The sequence below is a fragment of the Gobio gobio genome (genome assembly GCF_949357685.1).
Source record: "Gobio gobio genome assembly, chromosome: 25".
In the NCBI taxonomy this organism is placed as follows: Eukaryota; Metazoa; Chordata; class Actinopteri; order Cypriniformes; family Gobionidae; genus Gobio; species Gobio gobio.
Window position 1 is genome coordinate 21567240 of NC_137121.1, and position 27069 is coordinate 21594308.

The 27069-nt window shown below is 38.7% G+C and overlaps 2 protein-coding genes across 7 annotated transcripts; one reads left to right on the forward strand and one right to left on the reverse strand.

Annotated features, from left to right (window-relative positions):
* Positions 1 to 88: 88 nt before the first annotated feature.
* Positions 89 to 17632, reverse strand: cnot2 (CCR4-NOT transcription complex, subunit 2). 6 transcript variants are annotated; one of them, XM_079810316.1, is made up of 16 exons: positions 17583 to 17632; positions 16389 to 16511; positions 14595 to 14667; positions 14333 to 14480; positions 14068 to 14247; positions 9358 to 9434; positions 9106 to 9231; positions 8806 to 8930; positions 8513 to 8633; positions 6748 to 6904; positions 6594 to 6655; positions 6465 to 6514; positions 6284 to 6384; positions 6052 to 6196; positions 3945 to 3998; positions 89 to 1544 (listed from the first exon to the last, which is right to left on the reverse strand). In XM_079810316.1, exons 2-16 carry the CDS (start codon positions 16497 to 16499, stop codon positions 1458 to 1460), a joined length of 1617 nt encoding a protein of 538 aa, XP_079666442.1. In that variant the 5' UTR covers positions 16500 to 16511; positions 17583 to 17632; the 3' UTR covers positions 89 to 1457. The 6 variants fall into 6 exon arrangements, with proteins under 6 accessions (XP_079666442.1, XP_079666443.1, XP_079666444.1 ...); XM_079810317.1 differs by having other exon boundaries at positions 17596 to 17622; XM_079810318.1 differs by lacking the exon at positions 3945 to 3998.
* A 4268-nt stretch (positions 17633 to 21900) lies between these two features.
* Positions 21901 to 24385, forward strand: lrrc10 (leucine rich repeat containing 10). Its single transcript, XM_079810320.1, has 2 exons — positions 21901 to 22039; positions 22324 to 24385. The coding sequence occupies exon 2, from the start codon at positions 22333 to 22335 to the stop codon at positions 23158 to 23160; it is 828 nt and encodes a 275-aa protein (XP_079666446.1). The 5' UTR covers positions 21901 to 22039; positions 22324 to 22332; the 3' UTR covers positions 23161 to 24385.
* The last annotated feature ends 2684 nt before the right edge of the window (positions 24386 to 27069 follow it).

Below are 27069 nucleotides of genomic sequence, written 5' to 3' on the forward strand. Positions count from 1 at the left end.
AGAGAGATTACACACAGCATGCTGGTACTGCAAGTGCGGTTTCACCCACACAACCAACCCCTTCCCATACAGAGTCCAAACACTGGTTCAGGAAAGCCGTTCTGCTTTATTACAAAGAAAGGGAGCCTTAAAGGTGGTCAGAAAATACAAGATTGGTCTGTTTTTCGTACTATCGGTTTTCCCTTTCCTACGAAATGCTTCTATTCAAATAGCTGCAGCTGAAATGTCTCCACCCCCTTGGTTTTGTCCTCGGTAGGCCTTCCGTGTCGCCTTTATTCGTTTAGTTGAATTGGTCTTTAAGTGCACGGGGTAACAAACGTGATTCCCCGTCTGGCAGCTCAACATACTGTTCACTAATTTTTTTTGTCTTTTGCATTTTTGCTTCTACCACATAATGCCATTTCTGTTTACCTCCTAAAAACGAGGTCAAGCATAGTTACTTCTTCCAAAATAGACGTAATGTATATATATATATAGATACATCTATCTATATATATCATATATATACACATTCATACATACATATCTTTATTCATGTGATGTCAAAAAATTAAAAAAATGTACACGTTTATTACAAAATCGTAACAAAGACTGAAAAGGGTTTGTATTCATTCTGGAACAATGTTTCTCGATAAGCTCACAGCCGCCTGGTCCGCGGCTTGTGCCCAGCAACGGTCACTGAAACAGTCTGATTGGGGTTTTATTGAAGCTAAGCAGAAAACAGCTCGGGATGAGGAACGCAGGTGGATGGAGCAAAAGGAATGACAAACGAAAGAAAAGAGAAGGAGGAGGGAGGGGGGGGGAGCACCTCCATGATGTTAATGACAGGGCCGCGCATCCTTCCAGGCAACGACGGGCGCGGAGCGATTTTCCCTCATTAAAAAAAAAGCAGAAAACAATTTTTGTGTTCTTTTATTACTAAATAGTGCAACAATGAACATTGCATTTTCTTTTGCCCTTGTGTATTCACATGTATTGGATTTGTCTTTGTGTCTGTCCTGTTTGTTAGCGCAGCGCGCTTCGGAAAACAAAGCGCAAACTGCTTTTTTTTTTCTCTTTAATACCAATGGATGTGTTTGTGTGCTGTACTGCAACTTCAAAGACTCCAGGCAAACACCAAAAGGGGCTTTCCATCAGAGGAGTAAACAAAACATTGACCCTGCTCGAAATGAAATGGAGGGAGAAGAAGAAGAAGAAAAAAAACGTAAGAGGGGAATTTAAAAACAGAATGAAAATATATAGAAGTGTTTTTTGTGTTCGGGCAGCACATAATTTGTAAGGCAGGGTCCCTCCCCCCCAGTTCTCAAGGTGGAGATCCCTGCCACCCTCCCCTCCCCCTCCCGCAGTTCTTGTCCAGACAGTTGAGGAATAAAACCAGGTTTTTTGTGGTCGGGCAGGTCGGCTGGCTGTCTCTGGCCGATCGCTCCTAGAGCTCCCGGGTGCTGATGGACGCAGCTTCAGAAGGCCTGCTGGGCCGGATTGTAATTGAAGGTGGTTGGCACGTGAGGCCGCTCCTCTAGCTTGTCGTATTCCAGGTGAAACTCCTGAGAGATGAGAAAAGCACAGAACTGACGTCCAGCCATACATATATATATATATCTATATATGAATATATGACATGCACATCACTTGAACGGTCAGTATAATTACGACATATTTCGACATTATCAGCAATGATAGATAACGGTGCACAATTGGTCAATTAAGTAAAACTAATTGTATTTGTTTGTAATACTTCATTAATTTCCACTCTGCAGCAGATTGATTCAAACATACATTTTTTTGCAGTGAACGTGTGAATAACTGAATCTCCAAAAAAGTAAATTTTATCAAATTAAACTAAAGAAAAAAAAAACACATTAGAGGTGTGCAATATATATATATCGTCTATGATAACATCTTGATTGTTTTAAAGAGATGTCCCTCACTTTAAATAAAAACACATACGCTACGTGATGTAGTCTTAGTAGGTTAGTTAGACTAGAGTGCATGCTTTCACTGCATGAATTAGTCTATTAAAATGCATTTAGAATACCCCTAATGGTTAAGATAAGGGCAAAAATACCAATGCATGTCTTTTATATTGATATCATATAATGTAGTTAATCAATATCACATGAAGAGTGCTGTATTTTCTCCAAATATCAATAGGATTACAAAAGTGATATTGATTTTAAACAACAGTTAAAAAAATAGAAGTTAATATTAAGTGACTTCCCCTTTAGACACCATTTCCTGTTTTTGCCCAAATGACATTTTACACACAAAATTGCCTGTTTTTGCCAATGAACATAGTTCCAAACAAAGCAACAGGACTGTTTTGACTCATTAAGACAAATGCTTCGTTCCTTGAACGAATCGGTTGAAACTCAATGGCTGAATCCAAAATCGCCCCCTAAACCCTCATTCACTATTCCCTACGTTAGTCCACAAATACAGTTCACTTTGAAAGAGTGAACGAAAACAAGGGAGCGAATTCGGACAGCCGTTCAGTGTATATCGTCTGTAAACTCGCTATTGCGGTGCAATGTGGGACAGAATGAGTGCACTCAAAAACGTCCACTATGGTTTCGGACACCACTACAAATGGCTGTCCTCTAAAATAATGCCCAATTTGAGGGTATAAGGGGCGATTTTGGGTTCGGACATTTATTAACAGGGACTTGCTGCCACCTACAGGCAGTTTTATTTTCATATTTAAAGTATCTTTTCATGTCTAAATAATTTAAAAACATCAAAACATTATGCATTTGTAACTGTAGGTTAAATGCATTCATATCCCTCTGAGCTGTGTAAATGTCACTTCAGGTGCAGCTTTTCTTTTTCTTCTGCATTGCAAAGATGAATTTTGTTGATACTGATTTCATTTGGTTGGTAACTATTGTGTCGCATTATTGTAATTTATTTGTTGATTAAATGTAAGAATTTGACACAAAAGATGATACATGCGTTTAATTAAGTTTAAAATAGCTATATAAACATAAAAATTGCTCATAAAAGGTCAAAATAAATTTAAACTTTTTGGAAAAAATTACTTCTGTCACTGCTGTGAATTGACCAGTGCACAGAATATGAATAATATCAACAAAATTTGGAGTCAGCTGTCAATGGCAGTCCTAAACACAATAAACACACTCAGCAAAATATTGTCTAATTATTGTTATCAATATAATCCCAGAAAATATAATTTTTTGTCAATATCGCACCCCTACCACACACACACACACACACACATTTTAATTAATATATTAAAAAATGATTAAAAAAAAATAATATATATTTAATATATAAAAAAACCCTTCAGATTCAGTTTCAAAGAAGAAAAAAAGTGGTATAATATATATTATTTTGTGTACATATTTGTTATTATTAAATTATGGTTATTTAAGCATTATATCATACACTTTCTAGATATTTTATTCAGAGTCAGCTCATATCGTATAATAAAAAATAAAAAAAACACTATCATTGACATTGCAAGGCTCGAAATTGCGACCATTTTGGTTGCATCTGCTCCCAAAATTGAATCTTTGCGACCTCAAAATATATTTGGGAGCATTTGTGTGAGTGCAAATAATTGTTGAGGTGCGACCTGTCCATTTCTCTACAAAATGTTCGCTTTTTACTGCACTGTATGTGCCTGCTGTGAGCTGATACAGTGACCGGTCCACCGTTCCATCACAACCAATTACACTGCATCTTTACGCTCTTAACTTTAAAGGCGATTTTAGGTTGGTTAATATTAGGCGTCAATCACTCCCTTTCACTGCGCTCTGTTGTCACGTGACAGGGAGCTAACTAGCGCGCAAAATATAAAGAACTGAAGAGAGAAGATGAAAAGAACAGTTACATATCACATACTCAGCATTTGATTTTTCCTGGTTAACTACTTCACTAAAACGTAGGGGTGTAACAGTACACAAAACTGACGGTTCGGTACGTACCTCGGTTTTGAAGTCAAGGTTCGGTACGGGTTCGGTACAGCAGGAGGGAGAAAACTAAACATAAAATTTCTTTTTTATTATTAAACAGTGGTTTACTGAACAAATTGTGTCTCTGTCTTTAAATGAATTCCATTAAAATTAAAAGTTTCTGAAGAAAAAAAAAATCTGCTAATGCTGTAAACTATATAGGAAGCCTTTACTTGCATATTACTATAATATTAAAGGTTAACAACAGAGCCCAAACTAGGCCTAAATTCAGTTGCTATTTATTTTTAGATATAATAAACAATCAAATAACAAATTATGCAAACATGTAAACTGCACACAAGGCAGTTTTTGCAAATAACTTCTAAATCTAATTATACAATTATGTTTTTACTCCAATAAATTTGTTGAAATATAATCATTTACACATTTTCAAGACATATATTTAAACATACATTAAATAATCAAGACATCACTAACAGGTTAAGTAAAATATAATGAATATATAGGCTAATATAGTGCATATATTTAGCGAAAGTATTAATTTCTCTAGCAAACTAACAAGCTGTAGATACTGAATGACTTGCCTGCTAATGCTACGTGACATTGTTTACAAGCTGTTTTATAGACGTTTTTCTGCGGTTAAAACATTGATAGAGCGATAGTAAGTTGTACTACATCTTTTAACATATGGACTGATGTTCATTCTGTAACTTTTATTAAAGAAGAGATGATCGCATTCACTCGTGCTCCGTGCTGCCGCTTGAACTGAGGCGCCTATACAGTGTCATGCCACATTAAAGAGCGTCAAAACGGCATTTTTTGTTTGAATTTCGAGATAAAATGACAGAAATTTGAAAGATGACACTTTGTTACTTATTGAAAGTAACAAAACGCGGAGCTTATTGCGATTATTGGTGGTTGGGTTACGACCACAAGACACATTCCGAAAATTCGTGGGACGAATGCGTGTACAGTTACACCCCTAATCATATTTAATCAAATGTCACGGAAGAAAAATGTGTTTTGTGACATAAGGTAAAGTGAGGTCAACCTCAACAACGGGCCAGGGGTCTTTCGGTACACCATGAAAGTACCACGGTACTTTGGTTCGGGCTGAATATTGTTACATCCCTATTAAAACGCTCCCACGCTGTACTTTTCCTTCCTTCCTTTTGTTTTGTTTCTCCTTTTTGAAATGTCTCTCAGGTCTGTTTTGTCTCCATTGCTGCTTAAAGTTTAACTGATGTTATTTGTTAAATAACTGATAATATTTAACGCAAATAACGCAGCATCCATTTTTTCTGTCATCCTTGGGCTAGCGTTACATTATATGATCACGGTCTTATTCATGCAAATGCTTTGAAACAATTCAAATGCGTCAAGACTAAAGAGAACGCACTGACTGTGAATGCCCTGACACACACACGACACAAAGAAAGACGCACGTTAGTATCGCGCGAGCGCACAGACAGAGCGGCAGAAACGATTTCTCTTCCGCGCTTGAACGAACAATAACAGAATGATGCCAAAATGCCCGTTTTGTCGAGTATTCTCATAAGAGACGTCTTACATTAACTTAATGAGTTGACAGCACGTCAGATCCGCGTCATGTTCGCCAGTGGCAGATCTTAAAAGTCACAGCAGCCTAATAAACCAGTTGTTGTGCATTAATGTTAATCAAAGAACAAAGGTAACAACATTTTTGCTTTAATAAGGATTCATCTACATTTGATTTATTTTATTTATCATATACATTGAACTTTATTCAATTTCTGTATAGGCCACAGGTAAATATTACCTTTATAATGGGGTTATGTGAAGGTTGTTTTAAATTCCCTTAAATTAAAAGTAATTTTTAAAAGCCTAATACGGTAACTGTTGAAATTGAGTCCGCTTTCAATTATACTGTAATGTTGAATGTCTAACATTAATGTATATAAACATTTTATTTGTGGTGCTGGTGCTCCATTTCTATAACAGTAATCCTGCTGCTCTCTAAGATATCGGCACGAGCCATTAGAAATGGCACAAATCAGATGTTACGTTTCAGAAATAATCAGCAACTCTCTGTAGCTGAAGACAAAAAGATGGAAAAGGACAAAGATTTCAGAATCTTTACCTTAGCGACCTTCCTCCAGTTATGACAATCAAAGAAGTAGTATGTTCCTCTCTCGTAGGTGTTGGTCTTTAGCGTGGGCTCCATGCCAGGTGCTCTTGTAATCCAAACCCTTTCCTCTTTATGGTACCGCCAGTCCCGGTTGAAGCTGCAATACAACAAAACGACCCATTTAACCCCTCGACGACCACCTGTGGTTAGTTAAAATGTTAATGACTTAATCAGCAGGACGTACAGCTCGACGGCAGCGAGGAGTTGTAAGAGGTCTCCTCCGTTCATGTAGTAGAGGTAGAACAGCAGGTCTTCACCATATCGCCCCAGTTTTATTGCAGCCAGCTGTATAGAGCACATTATGAGGTCAGCTGTGTGCGCATTACAATTTCAATGCAGTTTTATTGAAGTGTTTATCACCTCACCTTGTCCCTTATGTGAATGTTGGTTAAGTACTCTGAAGGAACATGGAAGTCTAAAAAACAGTTGCATTCATTACTAAAGAGCCAAAATGAGTTGGTCATCTTTACCAGTTAGGTCAAATTAACTCTTACCAATGTCTTGTGGTCGACATGGAGCTGAAGCCCACGGAGATGCAAACTTAGGATACAGATTCCTACAAGGAGTTAAAACAGAAATGAAGAAATGAATGTGTGGAACCGTGACATGTGTGTCAATATGTGGCAAAAAAACCCTAAAGTATCATACTCTGGAGAGTTGAGGTTGAGTCCTAGCGTTGTTAGGTCACTTCCTAAAGCCAGGTGAACCATCCCAGGGTCCGTCTCAGCTGCCCGGATGAATGTCAGGAGTCCAATCATTCCAAACTGATCCGTCACCATTCCTGAGGGAATGTTTGTTACCTTGCCTATAAAAGACGAGAACAAACGTCAAGTTTGATTGAGTGTTTCCAATATACAGGGCTCCTACATATTAGACCAATTAATTTAATTTCCTGCAATTAGCAGTGAATGTATATTATATAATAGGGGTGTGACGAGATCTCGTGCCACGACGAGATTTCCCGTCGAGGTGAAAAGCCGTCTCGTGTTATATTGTCATGACAGGGCGTGAGGGTAAAGTTAGGATAGAATATGCCAACGCTACATTTACATTACGCCTCCACTCTAGTTTTGCTTTGTATATAAATAAAACCAATATAAATTTAAAATAAGTGTGTTATGAGTGCGTGTTACGTGTTAGTGGACTGCACAGTGGCGGAGAATTCGTTACGCAGCAGAAGCATCAGACTTATATTTTAAAATGTGCGTTCAGCACCACCGCTTCATATTCACAGAGTACGCACTATCGCAAAATGAACATTGAAAGTAAACGTAATACGTTACCGCTGTTTGAAAGCGGCTCCCTGAGGCACGCAAATATCTCCCAATATAATCTCATTGTAACCATCTCTTAGCTCTGTATCATGCTTGAAGAAAAAATTGGTCTCTATATGAATATTGAGTACTTATGGATTATGGTTATTGTTTGTACTTAATATCTATGATACATTTGTGGGAAGGAGTTCAGTTAGGATGTCAAAAGAAGCTCATGTGCAGTTCTATGGTCTGAAGAGACAATCATACAGGACAGAAGCCAGTCAGTTGAGTTTTTGGCAAAACCTTTACAGTGCTTGTTGTCTTTTACTGCATATGATAATTCATAATCAGAAAGAAGAACTGAAATGACATTCATTACAAGAGGAGTTAAAACACTTCAAATTCACCTGGAAACAATTTTTCTAGTCATGCGTTTCATCATTGAGGATTTCTTAAAAATACTATGTAAAAATCTCGTCTCGTCTCGATCTCGTGTCTCGTCTCGTGAGATAAGTGTCTCGTCACACCCCTATTATATAATTATAATATTTCATTGCTATCGGGCTGAAACCTTTCCTGGATCAAAAATGTCTATGGTTGTGGCTTACGAAAACAGTCATCCACACACAGTACACAATTTATTAACATTTGGTATTCGTCCCACCCCTTCTCCACTCTGATTGGACGACTGGGTGAAAGTGACAGTGATGAGCGCTGGGTTTTACCCAAAGTTGAACATTCTTCAACTCTCGGCGACCAGTAAAAAAAATGCAGGGTGCCAAGCGCTTCAGTGTGAAATAGACACTCAGCACCTTGATACGTTCCAGCCGTTTTTAAAACCTCTCACTGAAAAAAATTGGGAAAATACGCTAACCTCAGGAAAAAAGCTTCTATAGGCCATATATATAACAGGGTCTATAACTGGTGCACCGGGCCCCGCGATTGATGATTTAAGATATTGTTTCCTATGCCTTTTAATGGGGTTGTAAGTATTATTATTATATTTTTAAACATATAAACTTAAAATGGAAACCTGCCTGAACAGATTCTTGAAAATAATTGATTAAAAAGCACATTACTTGTTTTATTCAACAGTTATGTTTTCAAAGCTGGAAGTTGTCGGAAATACATCCGTGCATGTTGCTAGGGAGCCTCACCATCAGGCAACACCTGGATCCCTTTCTTTTGCTGGTTGTTATTCTGTGCTGATGATGTCTTGTCGCCGGGAAATTTGGGTCCATCTGCACTTGAGCTGCCCTTGCCTGAGGAGTTCAAGTTCTGTGGAGAGAGCAGAGGCAGAACAATGAGTTAAAGGTCAAGCAATCATCACAGCACTGGACAGCGTCACTTCAAATTTGAATAGCTGAGTATCCTTACCCATCCTGCAAAACAATGACATGTTATTTATGCAATCTGTCTCTGAAGCTTATCATATTGAGGCAATACTGACTGATTTGCTTTCATCCGTGCTCAATGTTGGGTCCTTGTAGTTGGGCCCAGGTAGGGCTGGGAAGTCTTCGTTGTGAATCGAGAAGTCCTGCGACTGTTCGTTCGATGGCTTTGTGACCATTCCAACTACAGAAAGATTCATTTTAACAAAGGGTTATAGTGAGGAAATAAAAATAAAACCACTGACCTTGTCATGCATTCACAACACATCATCCATTCAAGAAGAAGCATGCTTAGTCATAAAAAACTAAGAGGGTTTGGGTTTCAGCTAAGTAATGCGATGTGTAAAACTAACTCGTACCATAGGGTGCCCTTCCAGCCAGCGGATTATGCAACGGTGTTGGGTTGCCGTTTCCCTCCCTCCGACTTCTGTCTGCAAGTGCTGGGAATTCTGAGAGATCTATTCCTGTCACATTTTCACTCCCGTCTGCCACACAGATGATAGAAAAAGAATACAATGAGAATGGTCTAATTTTCTTTCTAGAACACAATTGAAGTGTCACGGTTCCTATCATGGTGTATCATCACCAAGTATGTTCAATGAAGCACTCACCTGTCCCGTTGAAGATGTTATTGGATAAGGAGTTCATTCCAAACCCCTGGCTCCGGCCCATTCCAAATCCTGACATACTACAATGACACACATGAGGATTTGACCCTTTTGTTAAGGTCAGTCTTAATCAGTCTTGATTGGCCTTATCTTGGCCTAAGGTGAAAGTTAATTCAAATACATAATATGTATTTAAGATTATTTTTAACATAAAAGCAGCTTTAATTTTAGCAATAAACAAAGGAGATGTGCGTATTTTAGAAAGAAGATTTTTTGAAGTTTCATGTGTGCCCATCAACCAAAAATGTGCACAGAAAACAAGCTTTACAAAATATGTAGACCTGTGATTCGGTTATAATGGGAAAGTCCATAAACAAGGCTCAACAATAAGGATGGCTTGCTGGTCCAGGGACAGTGTAAAAAATGTCCAGCCAGTTGACAGAAGTGTGCTATTGGGTCACTGCTATACGCTACCATTCAAATGTTTGGGGATTATTTTTTATTTATTTTTTAAAAGAATACTTACTTTTATTCAGCAAGGACACATTAAATTGATCAAAAGTGACAGTGAAGACATTTATAGTGTTACAAAAGATTTCTATTTATTAATTTAATCAAAGAATCCTGAAAAAAAGGTTTTGTTTTCACAAAAATATAAAGCAGCACAACTGTTTTCAACATTGATAATAAGAAATGTTTCGTGAGCAGCAAATCATCATATTATAATGTTTTCTGAAGAATCATGTGACACTGAATACTGGAGTAACGGCTGCTTTTTTGCTTCTATCTTATTTCACAATATTGCTGTTTTTACTGTATTCTTGATTAAATAAATGCAGCCTTAGTGAGCATAAGTGACTTAAAAAACATTAAAAAAAAAACATTCAAAAGTTGATAAGTAGAATTCGCCACCAAAAGACAAATGTATGAGTACTGGCACAGAATGAATGGGTTGAGTATACAACACACTCGTAACAAATATACATACAACTTATTAGTAATGCATCCCATTATTTTCCAGTACAAGTGTTTTATTTATTGCTGCCAGCGAGTTTCCTGTATAATTTTAATAGCAGTACAATTTTCAGCTATTAATGAAGATAAAAAAAATTACAATGTGTACATATGTATAAGAAATTCATTTTAAAGTGCTCCTATTATGCCATTTTAAAGGTTCCTACTTTTGTTTTGGAGGTCTCCTACAACAGGTTTACATGCATTAAAGGGTCATGAATTATGAGTGTTGAGCATCATATAAGTCAATGTTACCATCCATTCATTTTGATTGTAGGAGAAAACTAGTTAATTTTAAAAATGTTTATTCTATATTCAACTTCCGTGTTTAAATTCATCTTTGTATTAACGTCACAGAATGTGACGCTTTGTCGTACTATAGTACAGCGATGACTCATCAATGTCTCATTAATTATTCATGAGTCTGCGTGTCCTTATCCTATGAGAAGAGGCCTCACTTTATTATTCATGAGACTGCGTGTCCTTATCCTATGAGAAGACGTCTTGTTTAATTATTCACGAGTCTGCGTGTCCTTATCCTATGAGAAGATGCCTCGCTTAACACAGCAGCACGCGTTGATTGACAGGCGCTTCAAAGAGTGAGATCGCATTCAGTAAGTGAGAGATGCATTAATGGATCAAAAACAAGTGATTATTTTTGCTTTGTATTAGTTTCTGCGTTGCATAAGTTCTCTTCAGTAGATCCTGAGTCTTCACACAAACGCGATTCATCCACAATGTGAGTGTAACCTGTCGTTACGGCCCATTAACCAATCAAACGGCTCATAAAACACTGCAAAATAAGCCTCAAAAGTTATCAATGATACAACAGCGTGTTCGTATATATTTTCTATACAGAGAACATGCGAATGGCTGTGCATTTATTTGTGCAATAAATAGCTGTCCTAGGATATGTATTTTATGTATTAATGCTATTTAAGGAACACTTTTGTGTGCTAAAAACAAAAACAATGACTTAATTCAACAATTTCTTCTCGTCAGTGTCAGTCTCCTACACTGTTGACGTAGTAAATACAGTCCAGCACTTTCTAGTTTCTAGGCAGAACGGCAGCTCACCATTGGCCAGCTCCTGCGTCAGCAATACACGTATGCGTCGTGGTGCTCACGTGAACAGCATCGGCCTAACTGTGCGTTCACACCGCCGGCGGCGTGAGTGTCAAAGTGGCCGGAAGTCATTCATTTTCAATGGGAGCCGGCAGCGAGATCAGGCGAGAGCGGCGCGGCGTGTCTTCGATGATTTGGGCATCGAGGGGAGTTGAAATCAGCTCAGCAGCAACTTTAGCAGCAACCAGGCGGCTACCAATCAGAATGTAGAAGTGCTCCGCTTGATAGGATTCCAGAGAGCGCAGTGCTGTAAACTTTGATTCCGAGCACATTAGTTCCCAAGCAAAATGGAGGCGAGGTTGATCATTGCTGTGGCGGGTTTGATAAGAAGGCCTGCGACACTATTTATAGGCAACCTTTTCGCTCTATAACGCTTGTTTTTCAGCAGGAATGTAATTAATTTGCTCAAAACAACACAGATTTAACTAATTGCATTAATGCTGCACAGTATTGTAATGTAGGCTGCACACAAATTAATGTTAATTAAAGACCAATGCTAGCAAACGACTCCTATAAACTGCATGTTGAAATTAGACTAGCACTTAACCATGAACACAAAAGTTGGTTTATTTTGTTAGTAAACATGTAACTATAAATGTTAAGTTCTTTCCATTGATTTGTTTTTTATTTTTTAACTGTCACTTTATTCAGTGTCACATAAATTATTTCATGAGGTTAACTTATACGGTTATACCCTACTCGTGGACAGTCAGCACAAAAGCCGATCAACATGATTGTTTGCTTTAAAGCATTTGATCTACGTCAGAGCGTCCACAAATCTTTCTACAGCGTCGATGGCAGGGCAGCCAGAGCAAATTTTGATGCTCTTGCTGGCGGCGGTGTGAACACGCAGTAAGCCGGCGTTTTGACGTATAATTCAGAAGCGATGCACTGTATTTACCACGTCAATAGCGTAGGAGAATGACACAGACAAGAAGAACTTGTTTTATTACAAGTCGTTGTTTTGGGGGGGTTTTGTGCACAAAAAGTATTCTCGTCGCTTCATAAAATTAAGGTTGAACCACTGTAGTCACATGGACTATTTTAACAATGTCTTTACTACCTTTTCCGGACCTTGAGAGTTGCAATGACATTGAAGTCTATGGATGGTTCATAAACCTCTCAGATTTCAACAAAAAGATCTTAATTTGTGTTCTGAAGATGAACGATGGTCTTACGGGTTTGGAACGACATGAGGGTGAGTAATTAATGACAGAATTTAAATTTTTGGGTGAAGTAACCCTTTAACTAGTTCAAGCACCCTTGCAGTTGGGTCCTTTTGTGCAGCTACAAGTTGTAATGCTACGTTTATGTTGTGCATCTAGAGCCACGTTTCCACCGCAGGAACTTTCCCCAGGAACTAGGAAATTTGGGGTGGTACTCTGTGTGTTTCGACCGCAGGAACTGGGGTCTAAATGAAGTTCCGGGTAAATATTTCCCCCCTCCAAACGGCCCTGCTCCCGAGGTAGTACTTTTTCAAAGTTCGGGAACTTTCGGGGGTGGGACTTGGGCGCTGAACATGCTGATTGGTTGAACTCACGCAGCATATTATTTCAACCGGCATTTTTAAAAGTCTTTTGCGAGGTTCATTCGTTCTGCGTTCAGTAAATATCAGTCTTGCTCTTTCTGTCCGATGGCGCGCGTTCGTCTCAGCAATCGGTCAATGTCTGTAATAGCTGATCATAACATACGTTGTCTTATTTTAAATCTAGCTTTACGAGCTTTCAGAATACGCTTTAGTATCAGTGCTCGTCTCTTTTCCGCAGTTTTGTTAATGACCTCTTTATTAAACCAATACAAAACTAGCAAAAGCAGCGCTGCTTGCATCTCCTTGCAATTGTTGCAGACAGAATCGCACAAAAATGATTACTGTCCGTCGCTGACTGGGAGGAGCAGCCGCGCGCAGTCCATACATCACCGGACTAATTTGCCTACTCTTCCCGGTACTTTAGACCGCAGTGGAAACGCAGACAGTAGCAGATCTGAGGGGAAAAAAGTTCCTGGTACAAATTGTTCCGAGTAATTTCGGTGGAAACGCGGCTTAGGATATCTGATTAATAGAATGCGTCATAGAACGGCCTTCAGTTTACTGGTGTTCTATCAGTACTCAAAATTAAAAATTGACAAAATTGCCCATCCTTTCTATTCATTTGCACTTTGGTCTTTGTGCTTTTACATTCATAAACAGCTATATTACACACTACATGAAAGGGTAATATCCAAAAAAAGCATAATAGGGAGACTTTAAAATAAATAAAAGTATACAAAATGTGAAACTGCAAGCCTAACGCTCCTAATCCTTGCTGTTGAGCCGTGCCATAAACGATAAAGATAATTCAAAGACATTCTATTACTGTGGGAAATAAAAGCATTGGACGTTACAAAAAGTGTCTTCAGAAGTAAATTTACAGTTTGTTTTATTCCCATATCATTGAATACAATCTGACCACTGTCCTGGCACTGGTATTTCTGTATTATATAACTTTTTTTTTTAATAGTAAACTGTACTAGTGTTAAATTGACAGCCTCACCAAAACAAGTCGTGTTTGCTCTCTCATTTGTGGCCAGTCTTACCTGTTAATGGTGAATGGTTGGCGTGCTGGTTGCTGTTTGGGCATGCAGATAATGCTGGGAGAGCTGCGGTTAGGGCTGCCCAGGCCAGAGCTGCCCATGCTGTTGGTCCTGCCGCTCATGCCCATGCCCTGCCCTACCTGCGAGCTCATCATGTTCCTGGAGTTCATGGGCAGGATGCCCCTGCGGAACATCAGCAAGGCTGGGATTTAGCACAGCAGACCACGTCATCCCACACAACACAAATCACACAGAGGAGATGGCGTACCTGTTCGGCGAAGGTGGTGTGTGGAGGGACATTGTTGGGACGCCTGTCGTTGGGGTGCTATGGCTCGGTAACTGAGTGCCTTGTGTTAAACTCCGGTTCAATTGAGGATTATTGTTGCTCATACCCCTCATTGAGAAACCTAGTGCACCTACAAATTGAGAAACACTGCTCAAATGGTGCTCAGAATCAGAGTGCATAGTGTTTTTATGAGAAGCACAACAACTTATCAGAAATATAAGCTGGAGCAAAGACTGGTACTCACTTTGCGGACCATACAAACTCGCACCAAGCTGTGACAATTGACCTGACGATGACGGCGAGGGAGATGGCAGCATCTGTAAACCAAGTTTTTAAACCAATATGTCAGCTCTGACATTATTAAACACACAAGCTAGAAACCTTTTTCATACACAAATTTACATATACTAGACCTGCTAGATTAATCGTTAAAAGATTGCGATCTCGATTCAAACACCCACATGATTTTATTCCTAAATGACCGCAATTCTGCTATGTTTTTTATGCCTGTTTCACATTGCAAGCGTCAGGGGAGTATTTTTCCACTACCCATGTAAATGAATGACGGTTGTCCATTGGCGCAAAGCAAGCAGAGCAGAGCAAGCATTTTCAATTAATTTTTATGGAAGTTGAACTTTACACTTGAATGAATTGAAAACGCTCACTCTGCTCCACGCCAGTGGACATGCACACCTGGTTCACGCGGCTTTCTGACGCTTGCAATGTGAAACGGTTTAAAACAAAGACCCCAGGAGTTTGTCATTGAATCATTCATTTAAAAGTTTTATTCACAAACGCTGATTCATCCAATAACAATACAAGTCTTGATGAATGAGACATTAGCCCCTTTCACACATACAGTCTTTACTGGTAAATTACCAGTAACAGATCATGTGTGATCAGGACCTTTTCAAAAAATACTGGTAAATCAGTTCTGGCAATTTACCAGTAAGGGAAGTTGTAATATTACCAGTAAATTACCAGTAATGTGCTCTGTGTGAACGCAGAATGAAGATTACCGGTATATTCATGTATGAAGTCAGAACGCGCTGACATAAGAAGTCTGCTTTGGGCCAATCATAAGTTCTTATGGAGATGATGTGATTACTCCACTCTGTTTACGGAAAGCTTTTTAACAGTTTTTCTATGTAAACACTGTTTACAGTTGCGCCATGTCTCGCAGCTTTTTCAACATGTCTTGCTCGAGACCCTGCCTTCTTTCCCATTCATCAATGCTGTGGCTCAGCAGTTGGATACTATTACGTGAGTGTCGTGTTTTTAAGAGCAAACATGCGTTTTGTTTGATCATCTGTTATGCCTGTCATTCAGACATCAAAAAGATGTTGTCAAATTGAACAGATAAAGAAAACTAAAGCGCTTCATCCCGTGCGGGCGAATGAAGACAACAGCGCAGCGTTTAAAGATGACTGACATCACAGAATTTACCGGTATTTTGCTGCTGATGTGTGAACGGTCTCTTACCGGTAAAAAGCCAGAACGCTTGTGAAATGAAAGACGCTTTTTAGTGCTAATGCAACATAAGAACAAATTATCATTAGATTTGTATTTGATGCGCTATCTGTGTATTTTACGGTTGCTACCTGTGTATATCACTGTCATGTTGTCATTCAGAATAATGGGAAATACAGTTTGTCATAACTTGCTGCTCGGTTCTCCTCATAAAAAGCGAAACTGTAGTGTCCTAATTTGTTCCCGCCATAATGTTTTAAACGCTCCCAACTTCAAAAATTTGGAAATTATGACATTATAGTGGCATTCGCATTGTAGTTTTAGTAATGTAATTTATCAGTAATACATTTCAGTAGTTTTGAACCATATATACATTTATGAAGGACTATTTCAAAATAAAAACATGAATTATTGTTTTGTTAGGAAAACATTTTAACATTTATATAGTCAGTTCAGTGGTAATGTTGAAAGAAGCCAATAATAATGTAATATTTTGTCATTCTATCAGACCTCTGGTCAACAAAACCATTATACACAATAATCAAAATTAACAAACGACTGTTCTTACGTCTTTCTCCGATCGATGCGGGAACATTGACGGCTGGCCATAGTACATGCTCTCATCAGGGTAGTCACTTTCGACCCCCTCAACAAACTTCTTTCTCGTTGCACTGAACATTCCGTTTGTCACCTACGGAAAAAGAGGAAATGTTTAAAACCAAGATATTTAATTCCTGATCACCCACATCTGGAGCAAAATCATATCAGATTATTTTTGCACACATCTAGTGGACATATCATTAACCAGTTCTATATAGCACCACAGAGAACTAGTAATAAATAATGAATTACCACTGCAGAACAAGACCTAAGGCTATTTGCTGCTTCAAAGTGCATTATGAAAAGGTACAGGCTGTTTTTTCTACACAATTTACACCTAACTCTTGCAAATAGGATGTGCAAGATTAAACTTTAGTGTAATTTAGCGAATAGTCATATGCTTTAAGAACATATAGTCCAGCTCTGGCGGTACGTTGTTAAACACATAATGTATTCATCTATTTAAAACATAGCAGATATTTGGCATATGGTTGGAAAACAAACAACTATCGCTTTCTAAACTGACACCTGACAACAAACACAAAACCAGCTTAGTACACCACCTAAACCCATGAAGAAACAGCAATTACTAGCCAGATACTTACACAAACTCACATTTCAATACACCGTAACATTGTTCAAAACATTACAAAAGATTCGTACGTGTTATGATGTTACGAACACAATTACAGAGAGACAGAGCTAAAATAAACAATGGCATGTCGCGAAATGTTCTCATTTATATCAGCTAGTTAGCTTTGCCGTTAGCTGTGTAGCTGCTAACTAGACATTTTCAGCTTTAATAAAGATTTAAATAAAAACCAAAACACATCGTACCATTTAATCTATATTAGCCAGGGTGTTTTCGTTTATACAAAACTTCTAGAAACACATAATGCATATATCTATCTGTTTAAATGGTCTAGGCCTCTGTCTCGGCTGTCTGTTTTTGTTAGCGCTCAGCGCTAGTCGGCTAACTCTGGCCTCCAGAACAAAAACAGAAACCAGTAAAGCCGTGCAAACGTGTCACTGCATTCATTCAGCTACTAAATATATGCTTGGATATACGCATAAAGCTGCAAATGTTCATTTGGCCCTGAATATGCGAAGCAAACCCTTTTGTGCAATGTATTTTTTTTGGGTGAAAATGAAATTGACTAACCGCATTAATTTACCCTCTCCTCGCAGATCCAAGATGGCTGTGTATCCTACAGGCGAGAATGCTGGGGGAATAGCCTTTACCCTCTGACCCCCTGACCTTCAGTTTATTTCATACTAGACTGAAAATTGTGTTGGACACAGTCTGCTGGATATTAGATACTTTGCAGGAGATTTTTATTATGTTATAATAGCATGATACCATTACATTGTATTCACTATTTTTTACCTACCTGAAACATCACTAGCACAGTTTCATTTGATTTTTTGTTGATATTTTGCACATTATATTTTATAATAATATTTCGTAGTCTGCCATTTAACAAACACTGTTTAGAATACAGAACATCTTACAGAATATGTATAATTTACATCTGCAGCCAAGTGCAGGTAACATATTGATTAAGAATTCATAATTTCAGCTGCATGACACAAAAGGGAGGTTTTCGAGATTTAATTCTAGGAGTTACAAACTTTTTGCTGATAAGTGTATAAGGCCTGTTCATGCCACACTCAAAAGCAGCATGTAAATAACGGATAACGTACAGTCAGTATCACAAAATACAGCCACGCAGTGTGGTGTCATATCACATTAAAGGTGTTTCTTTAAACAATGTTAACCTAAGACCTTGTTTTACTAAAAAATTCAAAACCACTGGGTTGTTATGTAGCAGAAGCATAGACGGTACCATTTCGCCGCTGATCTGAAATTGAAATTGCATGATGATCCTATTTTTTGTCTTTTATGTAAAACTGTCTTGATATCATGATGAAGTAGAGTAGATATAGTAGATATTTTTTTTAACTTTTAATCATAATAACAAACACATAAATATATATACACAAAAATCCAGAAAATCACATTTTTAAATAATTATTTTGCATTGTATTGCATTACATAAGTATTTGATCACCTACCAACCAGTAAGAATTCCGGCTCTCACAGACCTGTTAGTTTTTCTATAAGAAGCCCTCCTGTTCTCCACTCATTACCTGTATAAGACACCTGTCCACACACTCAATCAAACAGACTCCAACCTCTCCACAATGGTCAAGACCAGAGAGCTGTGTAAGGATATCAGGGATACAATTGTAGACTTGCACATGTCTGGGATGGGCTACAGGACAATAGGCAAGCAGCTTGGTGAGAAGACAACAACTGTTGGCGCAATTATTAAAAAATTGAAGAAGTTCAAGATGACGGTCAATCTCCCTCGGTCTGGGGCACCATGCAATATCTCAACTCGTGGGGCATCAATGAGGAAGGTGAGGGATCAGCCCAGAACTACACAGCAGGACCTGGTCAATGACCTGAAGAGACCTGGGACCACAGTCTAAAAAAAAACCCATTAGTAACACACTACGCCGTCATGGGTAAAATCTTGCAGCGCACGCAAGGTCCCCCTGCTCAAGCCAGCGCATGTCCAGGCCCGTCTGAAATTTGCCAATGACCATCTGGATGATCCAGAGGAGGAATGGGAGAAGGTCATGTGGTCTGATGAGACAAAAATAGAGCTTTTTGGTCTAAACTCTACTTCCCATGTTTGGAGGAAGAAGAAGGATGAGTACAACCCCAAGAACACCATCCCAACGTTGAAGCATGGAGGTGGAAACATCATTTTTTAGGAATGCTTTTCTGACAGGACGACTGCACCGTACTGAGGGGAGGATGGATGGGGCCATGTATCGCGAGATCTTGGCCAACAACTTCCTTCCCTCAGTAAGAGCATTGAAGATGGGTCGTGGCTGGGTCTTCCAGCATGACAACGACCCGAAACACACAGCCAGGGCAACTAAGGAGTGGCTCCGTAAGAAGCATCTCAAGGTCCAGACCTGAACCCAATAGAAAATCTTTGGAGGGAGCTGAAAGTCTGTATTGCCTAGCGACAGCCCCGAAACCTGAAGGATCTGGAGAAGGTCTGTATGGAGGAGTGGGCCAAAATCCCTGCTGCAGTGTGTGCAAACCTGGTTAAGAACTACAGGAAACGCATGATCTCTGTAATTGCAAACAAAGGTTTCTGTACCAAATACTAAGTTCTGCTTTTCTGATGTATCAAATACTTATGTCATGCAATAAAATGCAAATTAATTACTTAAAAATCATACAATGTGATTTTCTGGATTTTTTGATTCCGTCACTCACAGTTGAAGAGTACCTATGATAAAAAATTACAGACCTCTAGATGCTTTGTAAGTGGGCAAACCTGCAAAATCGGCAGTGAATCAAATGCTTGTTCTCCCCACTGTATATAATTTAGAAATTATATATATTTTTTAAAGTTATGTATAAAATTATGTATCAACACACACACGCACACACACATATACACTCACCTAAAGGATTATTAGGAACACCTGTTCAATTTCTCATTAATGCAATTATCTAATCAACCAATCACATGGCAGTTGCTTCAATGCATTTAGGGGTGTGGTCCTGGTCAAGACAATCTCCTGAACTCCAAACTGAATGTCAGAATGGGAAAGAAAGGTGATTTAAGCAATTTTGAGCGTGGCATGGTTGTTGGTGCCAGATGGGCCGGTCTGAGTATTTCACAATCTGCTCAGTTACTGGGATTTTCACGCACAACCATTTCTAGGGTTTACAAAGAATGGTGTGAAAAGGGAAAAACATCCAGTATGCGGCAGTCCTGTGGGCGAAAATGCCTTGTTGATGCTAGAGGTCAGAGGAGAATTGGCCGACTGATTCAAGCTGATAGAAGAGCAACTTTGACTGAAATAACCACTCGTTACAACCGAGGTATGCAGCAAAGCATTTGTGAAGCCACAACACGCACAACCTTGAGGTGGATGGGCTACAACAGCAGAAGACCCCACCGGGTACCACTCATCTCCACTACAAATAGGAAAAAGAGGCTACAATTTGCACGAGCTCACCAAAATTGGACAGTTGAAGACTGGAAAAATGTTGCCTGGTCTGATGAGTCTCGATTTCTGTTGAGACATTCAGATGGTAGAGTCAGAATTTGGCGTAAACAGAATGAGAACATGGATCCATCATGACTTGTTACCACTGTGCAGGCTGGTGGTGGTTGTGTAATGGTGTGGGGGATGTTTTCATGGCACACTTTAGGCCCCTTAGTGCCAATTGGGCATCGTATAAATGCCACGGCCTACCTGAGCATTGTTTCTGACCATGTCCATCCCTTTATGGCCACCATGTACCCATCCTCTGATGGCTACTTCCAGCAGGATAATGCACCATGTCACAAAGCTCGAATCATTTCAAATTGGTTTCTTGAACATGACAATGAGTTCACTGTACTAAAATGGCCCCCACAGTCACCAGATCTCAACCCAATAGAGCATCTTTGGGATGTGGTGGAACGGGAGCTTCGTGCCCTGGATGTGCATCCCACAAATCTCCATCAACTGCAAGATGCTATCCTATCAATATGGGCCACATACATACATTGAAAAACTGTAAATGGTTTATCTCACATGTCAATTTACTGTAAAATACTGTTAAATGTATGTATTTTGCAAGTATTTTGAGGTACCATATAATTTATAGAAAAAAAACTGTTGAAATAATATTCCCAGAATTCCTTGCGCTACACTTTTTTTTTTTTGTCTGTAATGTACATAAGTCTGTTTTGTGTTACATTTTGTTATGTAGTTAATGTTTATTGCATTATTTTAGTGTCACCCTTTGTTACCCTGATGGAGTGCACAGTCTAGAATTTCCTATGTTGTATGAACAGCCCACTTAGGAACTCATCATGATTCATCATGTGGCCTTCTATTGTGCCACTTGTATTATTGTGGTGGTTAACATTACATTTTAAGGCAAAAAGGCAGATTATTTCACTTAATAGAATAAACAGTTATACGTTGTAAAATATATAGGCATCCTGTAAACCTGGAAACACTGTCACAGTATTTTTACAGTGAATTTCTGGCAACCACAGCTACTTTTACCATAAATGTAATGGGATGTTTTTTATTATATATTATAATCAGTTTGATTATGAAAAAAAAATTCTTATTTTTTCATATGTACTCTTAAACTTTCCAGACCAAATACTGTGGCATGCCATGTGATGTTGACAGCCTCTATTGGTTGCCCATAACTGGGTGAGTCTTATCTTTTTGGGGTGGTGCACTCAAGTGCTCTCAGTTATGCAGAGGGTCCTGACCGAGATATAAGTGCTTAAATAGAAGGTCTCAGATTACCCTCAAATTCCTTAATCACAAGACACCTTTAGGCTTATCACAGCTCTCGGTCAGCTCCACCTTCCAGAGCTGGAAGAAATCATTTAGCCGGAATGGGGAGGAGCATGCTGGATGTCATCTCTGGTGCTCTCGGCGACTGGCAGGGCAGAGGTGTCAGCAGAACACAGGAGCATGAAACACCACACTGCCGCCCATTTTGCGCTTTCAGCCTTTGTGACAAAAAAGCACAATGGTGAATGAAGATCTACATTTTCAGCTACATTTCTGGTAAGAAGGAGGGAATATTTATATCATTTTATTGCGTCTTTCATATCACTTATTTACACTCTTAAAAATAATGGTTCTTTATGGGCATCGATGGTTCCATGTAGAACCTTTAACTACCATGGAACCTTTCCACTGCACAAAATATTCTTTATAGTGGAAAAAAAGCTTCCATAGATGTTAAAGTTTCTTTATGGAACCATAGATGCCAATAAAGAGCCTTTATTTTTACAGGATTGCTGTATTTTTGAGAATGTATTTCATAAACGCTTATTTTGTGTCTCAAGAGACCATGAATGTGGGCAGAGAAGATGGGAAATGTTGTGCGGGGTGCCGTGGCCTTCGTGCCCTCCGAGAGATGTCAACGCTTCTTAGTAGGCGACTTGAAGGAGATGCCGCTTGATCGTACACTGGACCTGAGTAGCCGGCAGTTACGTCGCTTTCCCGTCAGAGCTTCTGCTTTCGATGAACTAGTCAAACTCTATCTGAGTGACAACCACCTGAGCAACCTGCCGTCGGAGCTGCGAAACCTGCAGAAGCTCCAGCTTCTAGCCTTGGACTTCAACTGTTTCGAGGAGCTTCCTCTGGTCGTATGCAGCCTTGTTCAGCTTAACATCCTCTACCTTGGTAATAACCGACTGTACGGGCTGCCGAAGGAGCTGAGGAAACTCACTGAGCTTAAAACGTTGTGGTTGGAGACCAACTGCTTCACCAAGTTCCCTCGAGTAATATGCAGCCTTCCTAACATCAAGACCCTTCATTTGGGCTACAATCAGCTACGTAGTTTACCCTCAGAGCTTGGGCGACTGGAGGAGCTGCGGAGCATCTGGCTAGCGGGGAACATGCTAACTGACTTCCCTCCTGTGCTGCTGAAGATGCATTACTTGGAGGTGATCGATGTGGACCGCAACCGCATTCGGCAGTTTCCGTCGCTCGCCTACTTGAGAGGCTTGAAGCTCGTCATCTACGACCACAATCCCTGCATTAACGCGCCCGTGGTGGCTGAGGGCGTGAGACGGGTAGGCCGCTGGGCTGACAGCTCTGATGATGAGGAAGATGAGGTTGATGGACAGGTTGCCAAAGCAAGCGTGAAGGTCCAGGGATCACTGGAAAACATTGAGTGAGGAAGATCAGGGAGGAACCGTAGAGCAAACAGCTTTATGACATAAAGAGCATCAAGATACTGACGAGTTATTGAAACTGCAGAGGATGACTGCTGAAATACTGAGATGTTTGGGAAAATTATTGCTCTACAAATGTAGCATCTTTTATAGTTTTTATAATAGTATAGGCCTGGTTTCACAGACAGGTCTTAGATTAAGCCAGGATTAGGCCTGGGTTAAATTAGGCATTTTGTGACAAAACAATGGCACTGACATACTTTAAGATATGTCAGTGCAAGTTACATTCAGTTAAAATAGCTCAAACAAGCATTTTAGTCTGGGACTGCTTAAAGAGTTTATTCACCCAAAAATGAAAATTACCCCATGATTTGGTGAATGAGGGGGGTCGAGATTTTGAAGGCCATAAAAGTGCATCCAAGGCTTTCTGAAGCGAAGCGATGCGTTTTGTAACAAATATATCCATATTTAAAACTTTATAAACTGTAACCTCCAGTTTCTCCGGAGTATGCGCGTTCACGAGAGAGTGCGTATGACGTAGGACGCAGGCGTAGCTTAGATGAGAGTAGACGCCTCTCGAGTTTCAAACAAATAGGGCTGGGCCACACTGACATTTCTCTTTAAAAATTCAAATTTAAGACTTCTAATTCGTGACCAGTGTTTTGTTCTGCTCTATCCTCTGCGCTTCCGTGTTAGTCAGTACGCCATTTGTTGGGTCAGCGTTCACTCTTCGGACGGAACTAGACATTGCATAATGTTATACAAGAAACAATGATATTAAATATGGATATTTTTGCACTTTTTTGGCCTTCAAAATCTCGACCCCCATTCACTGCCATTATAAAGCTTGGAAGAGCCAGGACATTTTTTAACATTACTCCGATTGTATTCGTCTGAAAGAAAAATGTCATATACACCTTGGATGACTTGAGGGTGAGTAAATCATGGGATAATTTTCATTTTTGGGTGAACTATCCCTTTAAGCCTTGTCTGTGAAAAAGGCACAAGTATATATTTTATAGTAGATTTTTGAAGTTTATAGAAATTATTTAAATGTAAATAATTGTAATTAATAAAATGAATTAGATTCATAATAAACAATTAGGACATATATTAGATATTAGAATGAAAGGGTTAGGGATATTTATGAATTTAAAGATTAAATTAATAAATACATTTTTTCTGCCATTTGTAACACAATTATTTAAATTAAAATCAGCTTCCTTGATATGAAGTGTGCCAAAGTCTTTCTTTCTATCTTTTTGAGATGTTATTTATGGTTGGTCCTTCATTTCAGTGTTTTACAGTATTGGCAACATTTCTTCTTCGGAAAAAGACATATTTCAGGAATACCATTTTTGTTTTTCCAAAACCGCAACCTAAATATTTTCTGTAGAAAATATTCTCAGATTTCAGTCAGACTGTTTGAATTTAATCAACCAGATTTCTGGATCTGTTCAGTGAGGTTGGCCATGCCAATGACAAATGGTATAATTCTAACAATGTGCCCATGTTCATAAATAATGCAGGTTTCCTGTAACAGATTCGGGTCTCCATTTTGATGTAAGACTCTTAATAGGTTTTAATCATCCTCTATTGTGCTCCTGCTCTGTAATATGAAGTCAAGCAGGACACTGCTCACTAGATTCACAGGTTAAAAATGTGTGAACAAGTCAACAAAGATGACAGAATAACTATAAGCAATCAAATATTGTTTAAAATTATGTATATTTACAAATTAAAACCTGTCAATGATGTAGTCCCTGAGAATAGTGAATTTCACATCGAATTTTCCACCCTTTTATGTGAATGCAACAAGAATGAGAACAACTTTTCTTGCAACTTTTCAGCCAAGCAAGCAAATTTGCATTTAAAAGACGTCTAATAGCCGTCCAAACACAGCCCTGACGTCTAGGCTAAAACAAGTTTGGGCTGTCAGTGAAAATGTAAGAGAATCAACGCACAGAAAACCAAACACCTTGTAATAGCTGTTGACTATGCTTACATAATGGAATATCATACATCTCCCAAGTTATTTTGGAAAAAACGACATGAAACCAAATTCAAGGTTATTTTGGCTAGAAGTGGGTTACTCATAGCCGGACTATATCGGGTCTAGACGGTGAAATGATGGCTATTACTTGCTGGAAGCCCTGTCTGGGAGGTGATAATATTTTGGTATTAGGCTAGTAAATTAAACATACGACATATAGTATAAACCTTGCAAATATATGATCTGTAGTTAATTGTAGGCCTATCTAAATCTTGTATAAATAAAATAGGCTATAATATATAAGGGTTGTTAACGTGACATGGAATTGTCACTGTCACACATGATAAAAATGAATATAAATAGTATTGTCATCATTTAAAATGCTGTAAATGGCAAAACATTTCTTTGTCTTACATGGACCTATTCATATAAAAACTGCTTTGTCTTTAGATTTGTTACATTTTTGAGCCAGATCTCAAAATTGTCCTATGGTGTGGCTGTCTCGAGCATGGTTCAATAAATTACAACTTTTATCAATTAAAAGAAAAGCATAATTTCTCATCAAAACTCATGTCACAATAAGAAAAAAGAAAAGAAAAGAGAAAAAAAGCATAAAAATGATAACAAATACCTCAGGCACAATTAAGTGTCTATTTTAGCAAATGACAATCATTTTTTCATCCATATTTTTCTAAAAGCATGGAACTTGATACATTTTGTCACCATTTTGTCTTTCCAGTGTGACACCATATCCTGATTTTAATCGGGCAATTCCACTGACAAGTTTTATGCTGGCTTCACGTGCTATCGGAAATGTCCTACTTCCCACTTCAGAAGTCGTGATTACGAGCTTGTTGCATTCAAGTGCTTTTGTTGTCGGAAGGAATCGTGGAGGACACCAGGTTTATTCTTGCCTATGTATTGGGAAAATCTTATTAAACCCAAAATTATATGTAGTGTCACATGCACTGACAACCATAAACATTTACGATGCTATCCAGATAGTCCGCTTTCTTCCGACTCTGTAGGCTATAATCTCGGTCAAATGAAGGCTGTTTTCGCTGTGTATAATACAATAGCCGCTTCAAATGATACTCGTACATGTAAATCTATGCACTACAATAATGACAAGACAAGACGATCTAGCTGTTTTAGTTTTGGGGAAAAAACTAATAAATCATACCTGTCACAGCAGTAGTTCTACAATTTTGAAATCAAAATTATTACCGAACTTCCAAGTTGCAAACACGACATCAGAGGGCGTTCGTGTGCATTTCCCCCCAAGGAAACTCGTATTTACGATCAATCCGATAGCACGTGAAGGCAGCATAATTAGTTGAAGGACCCCATTCAAGGTCATGTTACTGAAGCCCCCTGTGAAGCCCATGACGTGCACAGGGGAAGTTTTTGTCTCAGAATTGTTCAAATGTTTAACTTTTTTTGGAACCACTATAAAAGTGTTAATTTCTGCTGTCCTTTGGTGCGACACTCCTATATTCTTAATTATTTCTATGTCGCACCATAGGACACATTTCAGTAAAAAATGTCAAGAAACAGTGAAAGAATTGACAAAGTTAGTGACCCCTTATATTTTCTCAAACATCAGACTTCACACTACATAATAATATGCTTTTTTTTCTTTAAAAGTGGTTTTACAAAAGCTTTTTTTTTTTTACCGCTTATCTGTCAACTACCCATAAAAATAATATAAATAACTATATAAATAAATTAATAATAAACGTACGTGAAAATTATTTCAAAACGTCCCACAAACAACAACAATAATATTTTAGCCTCTTTTTTACGCAGCAGCTGCACAATATGACAAATTCAAAGTCTTTCTTCTCCTTTTATACATCTTAATAATATAACAGTAAGATATAAACGAAGATCCTCTGAATGTAAATATATATGTTTGG

Coding starts and splice junctions, on each gene's coding strand:
- lrrc10 (XM_079810320.1), top strand. CDS start 22,333: ATGTGGGCAGAGAAGATGGGAAATGTTGTGCGGGGTGCCGTGGCCTTC.
- cnot2 (XM_079810314.1), bottom strand. CDS start 16,499: ATGTTCAGTGCAACGAGAAAGAAGTTTGTTGAGGGGGTCGAAAGTGAC. Junction 9,435..14,067: donor CAACCATTCACCATTAACAG/GTAAGACTGGCC, acceptor GTGTCATTGTAG/TATGTCAGGATTTGGAATGG. Junction 6,905..8,512: donor GATCCAGGTGTTGCCTGATG/GTGAGGCTCCCT, acceptor CGTCTTTTATAG/GCAAGGTAACAAACATTCCC.